Source organism: Sceloporus occidentalis, unplaced genomic scaffold (genome assembly GCF_023333645.1).
Source record: "Sceloporus occidentalis isolate IW3139 unplaced genomic scaffold, rSceOcc1.0.p SCAF_3, whole genome shotgun sequence".
NCBI lineage: Eukaryota > Metazoa > Chordata > Lepidosauria > Squamata > Phrynosomatidae > Sceloporus > Sceloporus occidentalis.
This window is the reverse complement of record NW_028316983.1, coordinates 248,996,356-249,012,714: the sequence shown is the minus strand read 5'-3', so window position 1 is coordinate 249,012,714 and position 16,359 is coordinate 248,996,356. Positions and strand designations below refer to the sequence as shown.

The window sequence follows — 16,359 nt, the reverse complement described above, 5'->3', positions numbered from 1 at the left end:
GGCCTGCCTCCTCCTCCTCCTTCCTCCTCCTCCGGCGGGTGCTGCATGCAGATGCTGCGTCCCAGAGAGAGACCGCGGCCGCCCCTGCAGTGATGGGCAGGGATCCAGCAACCCCAGGCTTGGACTCGAGGAGTCACCCTCCTCCCCAAATCCCTTGCATGTACATGCACCCCCTTCCTTGCAACCTATGATTCAGCAAAGCTGCAACCTATTCATTTTTGGGGGGGAGAAGGAGAGGGGGGTCTTTCCCCCATGCGACCCCCCCCCTCTTTCTTTGCAGTTGTAAAGCCAGCCCCCAACTCCTGCTGCTTGCAGGATGCGAATGGCTCTTGCGCTGCAGCCCTTTTCGCAAAGGATGAGGAGCGAGGATGGTGCGGGGATTTCAACAAGGGGAAAAGCCAAGGGCGAAGGGCTGCTGCCTGTGACTTTGGCGTCTCCTCCTCCTGGCACACAACACACTGCAAGGGAGGAAACTCCCTCTCTCCACAAACACACACACACACACACTCCATGATGCACACGGGTCCCAGAGCCAAGTTGGCTGGAGAAAGACGCATTCAGCAGCAGCGCCAGGAAGAAGTGCAAGAGAAGAGCAACGGAGGGAGCATCAGCTCAACTGGGAAGAAAGGAAAGGAAAGCTGCAAGGGACTGCAAAGGGCAGCAGCTCAACTGCAGCCAATTTGGGGGAGGAGGAGGAGAGAAAGACACACACACACACAAAACTCTGCACCCTCCTAGATGGAGGAAAGTAGTAGTACTACTTTGGTCAGGCCTCACCTGGAAGACTGGGTCCAGTCCTGGGCACCTCAGTTCAAAAAGGAGGCGGACAAAAGGTCCTAGAATCAGAGAATCCTAGGGATGGAAGAGACCCCCAAGGGCCCTGATCCAGTCCAACCCGCTTCTGCCATGCAGGAATACATAGGATCCTAGAGTTGGAAGGGACCCCCAAGAACCATCTATGCAATCATAGACTCATAGAGTGGGAAGAGACCCCAAGGGCCCTGATCCAGTCCAACCCCACTCTGCCATGCAGGAACTCTCCATCAAAGCATCCCTGACAGAAAATGGCCATCCAGCCTCTGCATAAAGACCTCCAAGGAAGGAGACTCCACCAAACTCCATTGAGTCACCAGCATCTTCAACAGCCCTTACTGTCAGGAAGCGCTTTCTAATGTTGAGCTGGAATCTCTTTTCCTGTATTTGCATCCATTGCCCCATTGTGTCCAGGTCTCTGGAGCAGCAGAAAACAAGTTTGCTCCCTCCTCAGTACGACATCCCTTCAAGTATTTAAACAGGGCCATCATATCCCCTCTTCACCTTCTCTTCTCCAGGCTAAACATCCCCAGCTCCCTCAGTCTCTCCTTATAGGGCTTTATAGTTTCCAGGCGCTGTCAGGGATGCTTTGACTGTGATTTCCTGCATGGCAGATTGGGGTTGGACTGGATCAGGGCCCTTTTGGGGGGTCTCTTCCAACTCTAGGATTCTATGCTTTCCCATTTTGGTGGCCCTTCTCTTGACACGCTCCAGCTTGTCAACATCCTTTTTGAATTGTGGGGCCCAGAACTAGACAACGGAAGCAGACTAGAGAGGCACTATTACATCCCTTGATCTAGACATTAAATTGATGCAGCCTAGAATTGCATTGGCTTGTTTAGCTGTTGTAGTTCTAGGATGCCATTCTGAAGATGAAGCAAGCTTGTTTTCTGCTGCTGCAGAGACTAAGACCTGGAGCAATGGGTTCAAGCTGCAGGAAAAGAGATTCCACTTAAACATTAGGAAGAACTTCCTGAGGATAAGAGCCGACGGACACCGCAAGAAGGCCCTGTATCATAGAAGCCCAGAGCGGATGCGTTTCCATTATCCAGGGGATGATGGGAGTGGTTGTCCTAAGACCAGATTATTTAAGGAAGAAAAGGTGGTGGTTGTGAAGGTCAACCCCACTTACGGCCAACCTCTCCAAGGGTTTGTCTGGCCAGATTTATTATTCAGAAGCATCTGAGCCAACATTGCCTTCCTCTGAGGCTGAGAGAGTGGGACTGGCCCAAGGTCGCCCAGTGGGTCTCCACGGCCCAATAGGGATTCGAACCCTGGCTTCCCAGAGTGCATCTACACTGTAGAAACCATGCAGCTTGACACCACTTTAGCCCCATCCTACGGAGTCCTGGGAGACAACCTCTCGAAGAATAGTTACAGGTAAGCACCCTGCTCTTTTGCAAAGTCTTTAGCCTTCTCTGCCCAAGAGGGCTGGTGCTCAGCAAGCCTTGTTGGATAGGGCCATGGCAGTTAAAGTGGTGTCAAACTGCATTATTTCTACAGTGTGGATGCAGTCCAAGGGTCCTAGTCCAACCCTGAGACTACATTCGGCCAGATGTCTTCAGAGGAGTTTCACCCTTGGCTTCCTATGAGGCTGAGATGCCACGCTGGCCTTTGGCTACACAAACAAACAAACAGACAGACAAACAGACAAAAACCCAGCCCAGTTATTATTACTGATGTCAGATCAATAACGTGACATTGATTCATTATCTATTTATTTTAGACAAAATATATAAAATATACAAAGTATATTTGACAAAATGTAGGCTTGTGACTAACATCGTTGTAATACACTCCAGTCCCTCCATGTTTGCGGCTTTGATATTTCCGGATTTGATTATTCACGGATTTGATTAATATGTTCTCTCTAGGAATATCCAGGTCCTCCAGTGCAACTCTATGGTCAACTTTAACTGAAATTTGCACTGAAAGACCTAAATATTCCTAGAGAGAACACGCTACTAGGCCTTTGTAGCTCCTCCAGCGCAGTTCTATGGCCAGTGTCTGTCGGACGTTGGCCACAGAGTTGCCCTGGAGGACCTAGAGATTCCTAGAGAGGACACTCACCTAGGCCTTTGTAGCTCCTCCAGCGCAGTTCTATGGTCAGTGTCTGTCGGACGTTGACCACAGAGTTGCCCTGGAGGACCTAGAGATTCCTAGAGAGGACACTCTACTAGGCCTTTGTAGCTCCTCCATTGCAGTTCTATGGTCAGTGTCTGTCGGACGTTGGCCACAGAGTTGCCCCGGAGGACCTAGAGATTCTGTAAAGGTACCAGTCAGGAGAAACAAACAAACTAAGTCCATGATCCAAGATGGCTTTTTATTTTGCATGCAAATGAACACAGGGGAATCATTTCTACCAAACTGTGCCTCCGGACAAAGCAGAGAGCAGCCTTTTATACAGAAGACAGTGCTTAAGTTTCGTTTCTTTAAGTGGGCACCCTCCTTCTAATCTTTCCATAACCCAAATTGAAAAGTGTGTTCTTAACATTTAATGAGAATGAAATTCTATGTCTTATCATTTGGCACCGAAGACTGATTTATCTCCCTCCCTGTCTGGGTCAGCTTGGCCTTGACTTTGCAGGCGCACGGTGGTTACCCTGCCAAAACTCAGAGGGGAAGGAGAAGAGGGGGGCAACCCAGCCAAAGGAAGAGCAGCGAGAGAGAGAGAAGGGGGCTTATCAAACCCTAACAATTCCTAGAGAGGTCTCCTCTCAGGAAAAAACACTCTGGTTTTTGTTATTTGTGTTCTTTCCAAGTTCACAGGAGTCTTGTGCCCCTGACCTTAGTGAATATGGAGGGACAAGGGTGTGTGTGTGTGTGTGTGTGTGTGTGTGTGTATTGTTGTCCTGTTTGATTTTCAGCAACTTTGCCTGATGAAGAAGCCGCCAGTGGAGCTTCGAAAGCTTGCAGCTTGCAATGTGTATTTTGTGCTTTTTGTTTTGTCTAATAAAGGTATCCCTGTTTTGTGGATTTGGGATGTTGCCCTTCTTTGCTATGGCTATCCCTGGATACATTTACTGTTGGGATATAGCAACTTTGCATGCGGAGACCTTCTAGTAATGCATGTCTATGGTAGTTTATTGCTTACTAACAGCCCCTCCTCATTTCCTGTTTACCCAAAGAGCACACTAACCATTACTTACTTTCTAATCTCCTTGCCTTTGTCTGGAGAGATGGATGCAGGCTGAGGGAGCATCTTTCCTAAGATGCATGCAGACTACCTTTTCTTCCTCCTATTTCTTGCAACATGAAGCTAGACCTGTGTATCTCTTCCTACACATGATTTTGTAAGTCAACTGGTTTATTTTTCACTTTAACCAAGGGCTGGGAGAGAAAATTGGAGCTAGTTAGTTTTTCCTGCTCAGCCTTATATTCCGCTGTGTTTACTCTGCTGGGAGATTAAATAATCTCGCTCGCTTTCCTGGGTTTCGAATGAACCTCAAGAAAGAACTACATTTCCCAACATTTACTAATTCAAAGGAGACAAGTCAGCATCCGCACTGCAGAAACAGTCTGGTTTCACACCATTTTAACTGACTGGGAACTGTAGTTTGGTGGTGGCACCGAAGTCAACTGCAAATCCCAGAATTCCATAGCATGAAGTGTCAAACTGAGTTACTTCTGCAGTGTGGAGGCAGCTCAAGTGTGCAACGCACAGCAATTGTGAATCCCTGTGCAACAGGCTTCTCCATGCACAGCCGGGATCTTGAACTCCAAATTTGGCACCGCTATGGAATCCTGGGAATTGTAGTTTGGCGAGGCATTTTGCCTTCTCTCTCTCAGAGAGCTCTGGTGCCACAACAAACTACAGATCCCAGGATTCCATTTGCATGGAGCCATTGCAATTAAAGTGATCTTAAACCGGATTATTTCTGCTGTGCAGAAGCAGTCCTAGACTTGTCACCTTCTCTTCTCTCGCTCTTCTCTCCTCCAGCCCTTCCTCTGTGGCTCAAAGGACCAAGATGAAGAAGCAGACACAGGAAGGTGACGGTTTCCTGAGCATGTGCAGAGAGCATCTGCAGAAAGTCTGTAAGAAAAGCCCTGCTGGGTCAGGAAGGATCCGTTCCATGCAAACCCAGAGCGCAAGGAAAAAGAAAGACAGGACAAGAAATCTATTGCAAGTTTTTCCTCTCTTTTTTATTATCATTATCATCATCATGATTATTATCATTATCATTATTATTAATATTATTATTATTATTATTGTGAAGTGCTCCAAGACACCTTTGTGCTAATTGTGCTTTACATCATTCAAATACTGGCTCAAAATTATTAGCATCAGGATTCGCATCGTTCGCCTCCTTCCTCTTCTCCATTTAGGATCGTTGTTTCTCTTTATTCCACGGGGGAAAAGTTCCTTTGTTTGTTGTTTGTTTGTTTCCTCCACAAACAAACTTCAGGCTTATTTTTTTCTTATTTTGTTTTTTCTTTACAGCTTGTAAAAATTCATGTAAATTTCTCCAAACGGTATTTACAAAGCTCCTTGCGATTGACAGAAGTCATTATCATCATCATCATCGATTCCCTTTTTTTTGTCCTTTTATTTTTTAAAACATGTTAAATCAGTCTTAAGCAGAGGGAGGATTATTACTAGCAGTATTATTAGTAGTATCAGAAGTCACCGTTCTAGTAGCATTACTCATTACCGTAAGTACAAAAAAGAGGAGGTCCTAGCTAATACACGTTTCCTTCTACCTGAATTCTATTAAGGTTATTCATTTTTTAAACTCTTTTGTGCTGTTTATGTTTTCTTAAGTTATTCTTAAAAGGGAAAGACCTAAAAGGGGAAACAGGAGGAGGACTGTCCACTTACGGAGGGGCACCCCGTTCTCCCCCCAAAAATGACATGAAGAATTGAGGTTAGTGGGGAGGAGGAGCCTGCGGTAGCTCCGCCCACTTCATAGGAAGACATATTTTAATTGGGGTGAAGAGGTGACTTTAGGGGGGAACGTATTAAGGAGACTTGCTGCAGTTCAACAGGTGAGGCTCCAAGGCCAAACATCCTTGCCTTTGCAGCAAAGGAAGACGGGGGGCAATGAAAATATATGGGGGGAAACCCCCAAATGGCATCCCATTCTGGGCAAAAAGATTGGGGGGGGGGGGTGGGCACGGACCAGCTTAAAATCTCATTGTTAGTCCCCCCCACACACACACTAGAGTAGACCCACTTCTTGACAGTAAGGGCTTAGTTTGGGAAGTTAGTGCTAGAGTAGACCCATTAAACGCATGGGAATTTGAGAAATCAACACTATACAAGACCCGTTGAATCCATGAGAGCATCGTAGGCCAACTCTCAACACTATACAAGACCCTTTGAATCTATGGTAGGGTAGACTCACTTGTTTAATTTGGGGAGTCAACACTAGAGTAGACCCATTGAATAACTGGCAATTTTGGAAGTCAACACTATACAAGACCCGTTGAATCCATGGGAGCTTGATAGGCCAACTCTAGAGCAGACCCATTCAATTGGAAGTCAGTATTACAAGAACTGTTGAATCCATGGGAGCTTGGTAGGCCAACACTAGAGTAGACCCACTTGGTTAATTTGGGAAGTCAACACTAGAGAAAACCTGTTGAATGACTGGGAGTTTGGGAAGTCAGCACTTAACAAGACCCATTGAATCCATGAAGCTTGATAGGCCAACACTAGAGCAGAACCACGCAGTGCATAGGAATTTGTTAAATGAAACACTATTCAAGACCCATTGAATCCATGGGAGCTTGGTAAGCCAACACTAGAGTAGCCCCACTAAATGCATGGGAATTTGGGAATGTAACACTGTACAAGACCCTTTTATATCCATGGGATCTTGGTAAGCCAACATTATGGAAGACCCATTGAGTTCTTGAAAATCTGGGAAGTGAGCACTTTACAAGATCCATGGAATCCATGGGAACTTGGTAGACCTGCTAAATTATTAGACATTTGGGAAGTCTACTCTGGTTGAACCCATGGCTGCTCACTAAGCTACCTCTGGAGTAGAGTCATTGAATTCTTGGGCGCTTGGGAAGCCAACATTACAATACCCATTGAGTCAATGGGAGCTTGGTAAACCTACACTAGAGTAAACCTACTAAATGCACAGGAATTTGGGAAGTCAACACTATACAAGACCCGTGGGATCCTGGTAAGCCAACATTACAGTAGACCCATTAAATGACTGAGAATTTGGGAGGTCAGCACTACACAAGACTCACTGAATCCCTGGGAGCTAGAGTAGACCCATTAAATGCATGGGAATTTGGTAAACACTATGCAATACCTATTGAATCCATGTGGGCCAACACTAGAGTAGGCCTACTAAATGTATAGGAATTTGGGAATTCAACACTGTACAAGACCCAATGAATCTATGGGATCTTGGTAAGCCAACACACGAGTAGACCCACTGAATTATTGGGAATTGGGAAGTCAGCACTATACCATTTAAGACCTGTGAGCTTGGTAAGCCAACTCTGTTGTAGACCCACTTAGTGCATGGAAACTTGGTAAACCAAGCCATTAAATTGTTGGGCGTTTGGGAAATCAACACTATCGAAGGCCAATTTAATCCCTGGGTGCTTGGTTCACTCATTTCCTGTATTGCTATGTATTTTATATGCATTATCCTACTAGAAAGGCCCCTTCCCCTCCACTACTCCCTTCTCCTTTTGTGTTGTGTCTTTTTAGATTGTAAGCCTGAGGGCAGGGAACCGTCCAGTTAAAAAGATTGTGTGTACAGCGCTGTGTACGTTTACAGCGCTTTATAAATAAAGGTTAATAATAATAATAATAATAATAATTGGTAAGCTAACACTAGAGTAGACCCACTTAGTGCATGGAAATCTGGGAAGTCAATGCTATACAAAACCCATTGAATCAATGGGAGCTTGGTAAGCCAACACTAGTCCTATTAAATGGTTGGGAATCTGGGAAGTCAACTCAACATTATGCAAGGCCCATTGAATCCCTGGGTGCTTGGTAAGCCAACATTAGAGTAGACCCACTCAGTCCATAGGAATTTGGTAAATTAATACAATACAAGATCCCTTGGATCAATGAGAGCTTCCATTAAAGTAGACCCAATTCTTGAAAACTGGGCAAATCAATACTATTCAAGACCCACTGGATCCGTGGGAGCTTGGTAAGGCAATGCTAGAGTAGACCTGCTAAATCCATGGGGATTTGGTAAATTAAAACTAGACAAGACCTATTGAATTGTTGGGAGCTTTGTAATCCAACATGCCAATAGACCCATTCAATGCATGGGAATTTGGTAAATCAACACATGAGTAGATCCATTAAATTCTTGGGAATCTGAGAAGTCAACACTATACAAGACCTCATGGATCCCCTGGAGATTGGTAAGAACAGGTCAGTAGGGCCACAGTCCATAGAAATCTGGGAAGTCAGCATTATAATAAAACCCATTGAGTCCATGGCAGCTTGGCGAGCCAACGCAAGAGTAAACCCTTTACATGAGTGGGGATTTGGTAAATCTACACTATACAAGACCCCTGGAAGCTTGGTAAGACAACACTAGTACAGACCCACTTCGTGCCTGGAAGTTTGGGAAGTCAACACTATGCAAGGCCCACTGAATCAATGGGGCCTTGGTCAGCCAAGACTAGGGGAGGCCCATATTTGGGAAGCCAACCCTACAATCCCCATTGAGTCCATGGGAACTTGGCATTCTTCCCCTTTGAATTATTGGGAATTACACTGGACCCTTGTTCTCCGCTGGGGCTTGGTTCCAAGATCCTCCATCGGTGGATAACAAAATCCATGGATGCTCAAGTCCCATTAAATATAATGGCAGAGCAAAATGGTGTCCCTTTTAAAAAATGGAAAGTCAAAGTTTGATATTTGAAACGTATACTTTTTTGAACATTTTCAAACCGCGGATGCTTGAATCCGTGTATAAAAAATCCGTGTATAGGAAGGGCCAACTGTATTGGAAAATCAACACTATCCAAGAGCCACTGGATCCCTGGGAGCTTGGTCAGCCAACACTAGAGCAGACCCACTTAGTGCCTGGAAGTCTGGGAAGTCAACCCTATACACAACCTACGGAATCAATGGGAGCTTGGTCAGCCAGCACTAGAGCAGACCCACTTAGTGCCTGGAAGTCTGGGAAGTCAACCCTATACACAACCTACGGAATCAATGGGAGCTTGGTCAGCCAGCACTAGAGCAGACCCACTTAGTGCCTGGAAGTCTGGGAAGTCAACCCTATACACAACCTGCGGAATCAATGGGAGCTTGGTCAGCCAACACTAGAGCAGACCCACTTAGTGCCTGGAAGTCTGGGAAGTCAACCCTATACACAACCTACGGAATCAATGGGAGCTTGGTCAGCCAGCACTAGAGCAGACCCACTTAGTGCCTGGAAGTCTGGGAAGTCAACCCTATACACAACCTACGGAATCAATGGGAGCTTGGTCAGCCAGCACTAGAGCAGACCCACTTAGTGCCTGGAAGTCTGGGAAGTCAACCCTATACACAACCTACGGAATCAATGGGAGCTTGGTCAGCCAGCACTAGAGCAGACCCACTTAGTGCCTGGAAGTCTGGGAAGTCAACCCTATACACAACCTACGGAATCAATGGGAGCTTGGTCAGCCAGCACTAGAGTAGGTCCATTCAATGATTGGGCATTTGGGAAGCCAGCACTACATTGTCCATTGAGTCCATGGCGACTTGAGCCAACATGCAAGTAAACCCTTTGAATTATTGGCAAATCAACACTATGCAAGACCCACTGGGAGCTTAGTGTGCCAACACTAGTGTAAGTCCCTTTGGTTTAATAGGTCTACTCTACTTGACGGGGGACACTAACAAATTTGGCTGGTCTTGAGGAGGGGTACCTCTGCCCGAGTGGTTGTGGGGAGGGGGAGAAAGAGGGAGGGGCCTCACATGGCCATGCCCCTCCCCATGGGGGACCCCCGCCCCTTCCAGAGAGAGGGGGGTCCTGGTTTTGCAGGCTGGACAGGGCAGAGGTCAATGGGGGGAAGTGGAGAGTCCTCAGGGGCGAGGGGGGTTTGCAAAAAAGGGGGGGTTCGGGGAAGGGGGGCCTTAATTGCTCGTAGGTCTCCCAGCAAGGCAAGCGCTACAAGCCTAGAGTTGACTAAGCTACTCGGAAGTAAGTCGAAGAAGGCAGGCAGTGTGCATTCATCAGAGAAAAAGAGAGAAAAGGAAGGTCCGCCGTTATGGACGCTAGCTCAACTACATTGGCAAAAGTCCCTGATATCCATTGCTATTAAGAATACTGGATTAAAAGGTACCTGATTCCTCAGTAAATACTATTATTGTCTTAAAAATAACATGCATTACCTTAATTATTGCTTCTATTAGTTCAGTAGGAGAATATTGCCCTCAAAGAGACTAGGATTGATCTAGAAAAGTTTTGGCAAAGGAAATCAAAACAAGCGGCGCAAAGCCGGTTTTACAAAGGAAAAACCCATCCTAACAACAACGTCATTGTTTTTTCTTTAAAAAAGCATCCTCAGGTTGGCATAGATTATTGAAAGACATTTGTCCGTGCATGCAAATAAACAAACAAACAAATAAATAACATCCTGTGTTAGAAAGGATGGCAAAGAAAAAGGAGCAACGACAAGAACCAACTCCCCTGTCTCTCCAAACAACCGGAAGGAGCAAGGAAGCGATCAATCAATCAATAGATAAGATAAATAAAATTCTATCAAAATAATGATCTTCTCTCCCGAAAGAAAAGCAAAAAGGTTCAAGGCCAGTCCTTTTTCCCCTCGGGTTTTGTCTCCTCGCCCCCCCAACCCCCCACCCGCCCCCCCAAAAGTGACTTAGACTTTGGCATAGTAAAGAAGTCTTGGCAACAGATTGGAAGTCAACAGCGGTGCAAAGAGGAGCCCCCTTTTTGGGGGGGAAAAGAAGCAAAATTCATTTAAAAAAACAATAGGATAAATAAATAAATAAATAAATAAATAAAGACAGGAAAAGGGGGGAAAGTGCAACGTAAATGGCTCAAGGTCACCAACGTAAAGGCCTGGAGGGAGGGGGCACTTCTCCCAGCCTCCAGCATCAATCGATCAATCAATCAATTGATCGATCTGTCAGAATGGCTCCACCTTAAATATATATATATATATGTCTATATATCTGTATATCTACTTCTACATTTTTCATTCTTTGTTTCCCAAAAGCGAACATAGTGAAATAAACAGGTAATAAAGCAATAAAGGCTTAGGAAAATAGAAATCAGACACTTTTGTGTTCTTTTAAATAATAGTAATAATAAAAAAGGGCTAGAAACCGTCCTGCAAATGGAAAAAAATACCATTGTGTAAAAAAAGGAGACTCCTTCACCTGACCTATCGTGAATCGTGCCTCCTCTCCTCCTCCTCCTCCTCTTCTTTTTCTTTCCCTTTTTCTTCTGCTGAGTTGGCTTCAAGAGGAGGAGGAGGAGGAAGATTGGTTGTCCAGTGCCTGGGTCCACCTGGCTCCTGGCTGCCCACCTGTGCCCAGGTGAGGCGGTTTGGCCAGGTGCACGCTCTCTCTCTCTCTGGTGGCGTTCCACTAGGTGGCGTTTTTTGCTTTTTATAAAGAAAGGGGTGACCCTTTTGGAAGCCCCCAGGGAGGGGAGGGGGAGCCTGAGGAGGGGTCGCCCCGGAGGGGGGTAGAGGAAGAGGAAGAGGGAGGAGGGGTTTCCCCGATGGTGACCACAACCTAGGCACTGGGTGGGCCTGGCTTAGGGCTAGAGGAGGTCCTGTGGTTGGGGGTCCCTTAGTTGGGGGTCCCGTGGGCTCAACTTGCTGTGCTCAGCCGCCCTGGGTGGGCCAGAGTCAGGGATAGAGGACTGGGGAACCATTGGGGGGCCTGGTGGGGTTGTCAGGAGTCCCTTTGAGGACCTGGGGGCCTCAGGGGTTTGATATAGGGGTCTGGGTCAGGAACAGGACTATAGATGCCCATCACAGTTGGGGGTTCTGGTGGGGCTGTCAGGGGTCCCTTGTGGTGCGGTCCCGCCCTTGGCTGCCCTGGGTGGGTGGGTGGGCCAGGCTGAAGGCTGGAGGGGCCTGTAGAGGTCCCATTGGAGCCAGGGGGTCCTGGTGAGGCCATCAGAGTCCCAGGAGGGGGGATTCCCAGGGGTTTCAGGGCTTTGAAACAAGGGGACTGGTAGTGCTTGGCCACCCTCGGTATGTGGTCTGTGCCTAGGGATGGATAGTCCTGGAGCCTGTAGAGGGTCCCATTGGTGGGGGTCCCATCAGAGCTGGGGGTTGGTGAGGCCATCAGGGGTCCTGTGGGTGGGTCCCATCGAGGTCCCGTAGGCATCAGGGCAGCGTCCTTGAAGTAGAGGACTTGCAATGCTTGGCCGCCCTGGGTGAGCCGGGAGTCCTGGTGGTCCCATCAGGGTCCCATGGATGGGGGTCCCATTGGAGCCAGGGGGTATTGGTGGGGCTGTCAGAGGCCCTATGGGGGGCCTTGGATGGAGTCACGTTGAAGCCAGGGATCCTAGTGGGACCGTTGGGAGTCCTGTATACAGGGGTCTTGTTGGAGCCAGGGGTCCCATTGGGAGTCCAGTGGGGGATCCTGTGGGCAGGGGTCCTGTCAGAGCTAGGGCTCCTAGTGGGGCTGTCCGGGGTCCCGTGGGAGGGTTGGTCCTGTGGGTGGGAGATGAGGGTCCTGGTGGGGCTGTCAAGGGTTCCATGGGTGTTGGAGATTTGAAGCAGGGGACTTGCAGTGCTTAGCCGCCATAGGTGAGCTGGGAGTCCCAAGGGGGAATCCTGTGGAAGCCGGGGCCTTCGGGGGTCCCATGGGAAGGGGATCCTGTTGAAGCCAGGGGTCCTGGTGGGGCTGTCAGGGGTCCCATGGGTGTGGGGCTTTGACCCGCAGTGCTTGGCCTTCCCAGGTTGTCCGGGCTCAGGACTGGAGGGTCCCGGGTCCCTGGGGCGGCGTGGCTCCTGCGGCTCCAGGTCCACCTCCACTGCCCTTAAAGCAGGCGGACTCGTAGTGCTTGTTCAGGTAGGACTTGAGTGCGAAGGTCTTGGCGCAGCGCTTGCAGCGGAAGTGCTTGAAAGCGGAGTGGGTCTGCATGTGGGCCCGGAGGTTGGAGCGGTCGGCGAAGGCCTTGCCACAGTGTGCGCAGCCGAAGGGCTTCTCCCCCGTGTGGGAGCGCATGTGGCCCTGGAGCAGCCAGGGCCGGCTGAAGGCCTTCCCGCACACCTCGCACTTGTGCTTCAGGTCGTGGGTCAGGAGGTGCATGGCCATGGCCGGCATGGAGACGTACACCTTCCCGCACGTTGGGCAACGCTTGGCCATTTTGCTGTCCAGGCTCCGGTGGGTCTGCTTGTGCCGGCTCAGGTTTGATGACGTGGCGTATGTTTTCCCGCACTCGCTGCATGTGTGGCGTGGTTGCGAACCCGGAGGGTGCGGAGTAGCGGGATGATGGGCTTGCTGATTCTGCAGTTGCTGCTGGGGGCCCAAGCGGGACCCTCCGGGACCCCCGCCTCCACCTCCAACCGCTGCCTTCCTCCTCGACCGCCCATCAGTGATGAAGAAGGCGTCCACCGCATAGCCCTCACTCACCGCCGCATCCCCGTTGATGTAGCCCCCAGACAGCTCCGAGGGAGGACTCTCTGGTGATGCTGAGTCCCCAGACGCATAGTCCACAGGACCCCCGACCCCGCCGCCAACTGGACCCCCAGTAGCTCCTCCGCCAGTGCCTCCACTGCCAGGGCCTCCTCGGTGGTGGTTCCCTGGGTAAAGAATGCCTCCTGGTGGGGGCACCTTGAGACTGCCACCTCCACTATCGCTCTCACTGCCCTCATAGACTGCCGAGGGAGTGATGTACTCGCCCAGGTAGCCACCTGTGGGGGGGAGGAAGGGGGGAGAGGGGGAAGGAGGGAAATTGGGAAGGAGAGGAGAAGTGGGGGTTAGGGTTGGTGGGAGGGGGTTAGGGAAGGGTTAAGGAGGAAAAGTTGGGAGGGTACGAGGGAAGGGGGTCAGGGAAGGGTCCCCAGAGGGCATGGGGTTGGTGGTTTTTTTCAAGGGGTGAGGGGGCAATGTGGGGATGGGAGAGGAGGGGAAAGGGAAGGAAAAGCAGAGGAAGGGAGAGAGAGGAGGAAGGGGAAAGAGGGGCAAGGAGGAGAAGGTGGGAAGGAGGGGCATTGGGGAAGGAACCCCAGAGAGCAGAGGGGTTTTGTGGGAGGGGGCATGGGAAGGGGCAATGTGAAAGGGGGACCAGTTAGGAGGGAGGGAGGAGGAAAGGATCCATGGAGGGCAGGGGAGGAGGGTGGGGAGGGTTTGGGGGAGTCGGGGAAGGATCCATAGGGTCAGTGGGAGGGATATAGGGGGGGAGCAATTGGAGGTGGGAGGAGAGGGGAGGGGAAAGGAGGCAAATTTGGGATGGAGGGAGGGAAGAGACCAGGGAAGGGTCCGTAGGAGTCAGAGGGATTTTTTGGGAGGGGAAGGAGCCATGGGGGGGGGAGGTCGAGAAAATCAGAGGAGGGGGCGAGGAGGAAGGGAGAGAGAGAGAGAGAGAGAGAGAGAGAGAGAGAGAGAGAGAGAGAGAGTGAGCAAGGGCTGGTGGATTCCCCCCCCCCCGAATAGAGAGAGGGTCTTCCCCCAGAGCCCTCCATTCCTCCAGGCAACAAGAGGGACCCCCAGGAAAGATCCCCATGACCCCCCTCTCTTGACCCCCCCCGACCGCTTTTTGATGGGTCTCCCCCCTCCATCCCTCTCTTTATCCATCCCTTCATCCCTCCCTCCTTCCCTGCCTTCGCTTCCACCTGCGGCTGGCCAAGGGGGGGGGGGAGTCTGGAGAGATTCGTGTGCGGGGGGGGGTCGTAGATGTGTGGGTCTATTTGGGAGGGAGAAGCCTCCAGTCCCCTGCCTTGCCCTCCCCTTATGGGTCCTGCTGGGCTCTCTTCTCCCCCCCCCCAATTTTGCGGGTCTCTCAAGGTCAGGGGGGGCAAAGGCGGGGGGCGGAGGGGAGCTCTCCTTCGGGGGGGTCATCCCTCTCCCTCCCCTCCCCCCCTTTGCGACCAACTCAGCAAAATCCCAGCGATTATGCAACCAGCCTCTTTGCCCAGAACAAAGGGGGGAGGAAGAGGGGGAATCTGGGGGGGGGGGCGATGGGTCACTAGAGGCCCAGGCCGAAGGGGGGAGTTTCCCCCAGAAGAGGAAAGGGGCTCTTCTTCTCCCTCCTTTTCCTCTTCCTCTTGGTCCCCCCCAAAGGAAAGCCAAGCCCCCCCTCATAATATACATGTGGGGTTTGGGGGGAATCCCTCGTCGAGGGGAAGGAGAGGGAGTGGGGGAGGGATTTCTGCCCCCCTTTGCCCTTGAACTTGGGGGGTCGCCAGACAAAAGAGGGGGAGGGGAGGAGGAGGGAGGCCTTTGGGGAGGGGGCAGACTGCGATGCAAGGGGTGCCTCCTACGCCTCCTCTTCCCGGGGGCTTCCCCTGCCCCCCCCCAATTTGGGGGTCATCCTGGCCCTCCTCCCCCTCCCTCCTCCCCTCCCTTCCTTTCTCTTTCCTCATCGCAAAGGCTAAATTTAGCCCCTTCGGAGGCTGGCAGGGAAACTGCCGAGTCAACAGCGGCGCTGGCGCAGGAGCAGAGCCCGGCCAAAGGCCTCCAACCCCAGGCAGCCCCTCCACTCAGCCCCAGAGGGCCCCAGACCCCGGCCCCCCACAGCCCCCCAGGGCTGCTGCTGCTGCTGCTGCCGCCTCTCCCCATCCTTTGCCTTGCAGCCTTGGCAAGGAAGGGGCAGCAGGGAAACCAAGGGGGGTCCTGGCCCAGAGAGGACCCTTGCAGAGGACTGGCCCAGAGGGGGGCATTGCAGGGTCCTTTTCCCTAGGGCAAGGGGCGCTTCCCTCTGGGCCAGGATTCTCCAGTGAGGCGGGAGGGTTTGGGGGGTCGGCTCCCCCTCCCTCTTTGGGGGGCTTGGGGGGGTCCCCTCCTACCTTTGTCCTGGATGCGGGCCCCGAAGTCGGCCCTGCTCCTGGCGTAGTTGCTGCTCTCGAGATCCGCCGAGGAGGAGGAGGAGAAGTCGTCGAGCTTGACTTTCTTCACCAGGAAGGACCTGGGCATGATGGGTCCTCCGGGGGTCCAGGGGGAGGGGAGGGGAGGGGCCCCGGGGGAAGGGGCCCCGAGGAAGAGGAAGAGGGAGCAGAGGAATCTGGCCCGTCCGCAAGCAACTCTTGCAAGGCTGCAAGAAGCAAAGGAGGGGTTGCAAAAGGAGCAACACCTGCAGCGGAGAAAGGAGTTTGCAAAATGACCCCCTCCCCCAAGGGGATATAAGAAAGAGCCCACTCCCACAAAAATAATCAAACTCCAGCAGGAGAAGAGAGGGCCTCGTAGTATGAAGCAAGACCCCCCCCCCCCCAAATCCCCAAAGCAGGAACAGGAGAAAGAGGGGTTTGGAGGACTTAAGGGCCCTCTTTGTAAAAGGATCCCCCGAAAGAGAAGGGGGGATCAATCAAATAAAGACCCCCCTCTCCAGAAAACAAAAGCCCCAAATAACTGAAGCAAGACCCCCCTAAAATCCCCAAAGCGGGATCTGAGTGAGGGTCGTCCCCAAAGGA

General features: G+C 51.0%; 1 protein-coding gene across 1 annotated transcript in view; it reads right to left on the bottom strand.

Annotated features, from left to right (window-relative positions):
- Nucleotides 1–4,991: 4,991 nt before the first annotated feature.
- SCRT1 (scratch family transcriptional repressor 1) overlaps nucleotides 4,992–16,359 on the bottom strand; it is an 11,828-nt gene continuing 460 nt past the window's right edge. Inside the window, exons 1-2 of the mRNA XM_089518188.1 lie at nucleotides 15,739–16,359; nucleotides 4,992–13,644 (exon numbers count right to left, since the gene is read on the bottom strand). The exon at nucleotides 15,739–16,359 is cut by the window's right edge and continues 460 nt beyond it. Of these exons, the coding sequence (XP_089374314.1) occupies nucleotides 12,698–13,644; nucleotides 15,739–15,865 (1,074 nt within the window). The 5' untranslated portion in view covers nucleotides 15,866–16,359 and the 3' untranslated portion in view covers nucleotides 4,992–12,697. The remainder of the gene's footprint in view (nucleotides 13,645–15,738) is intronic.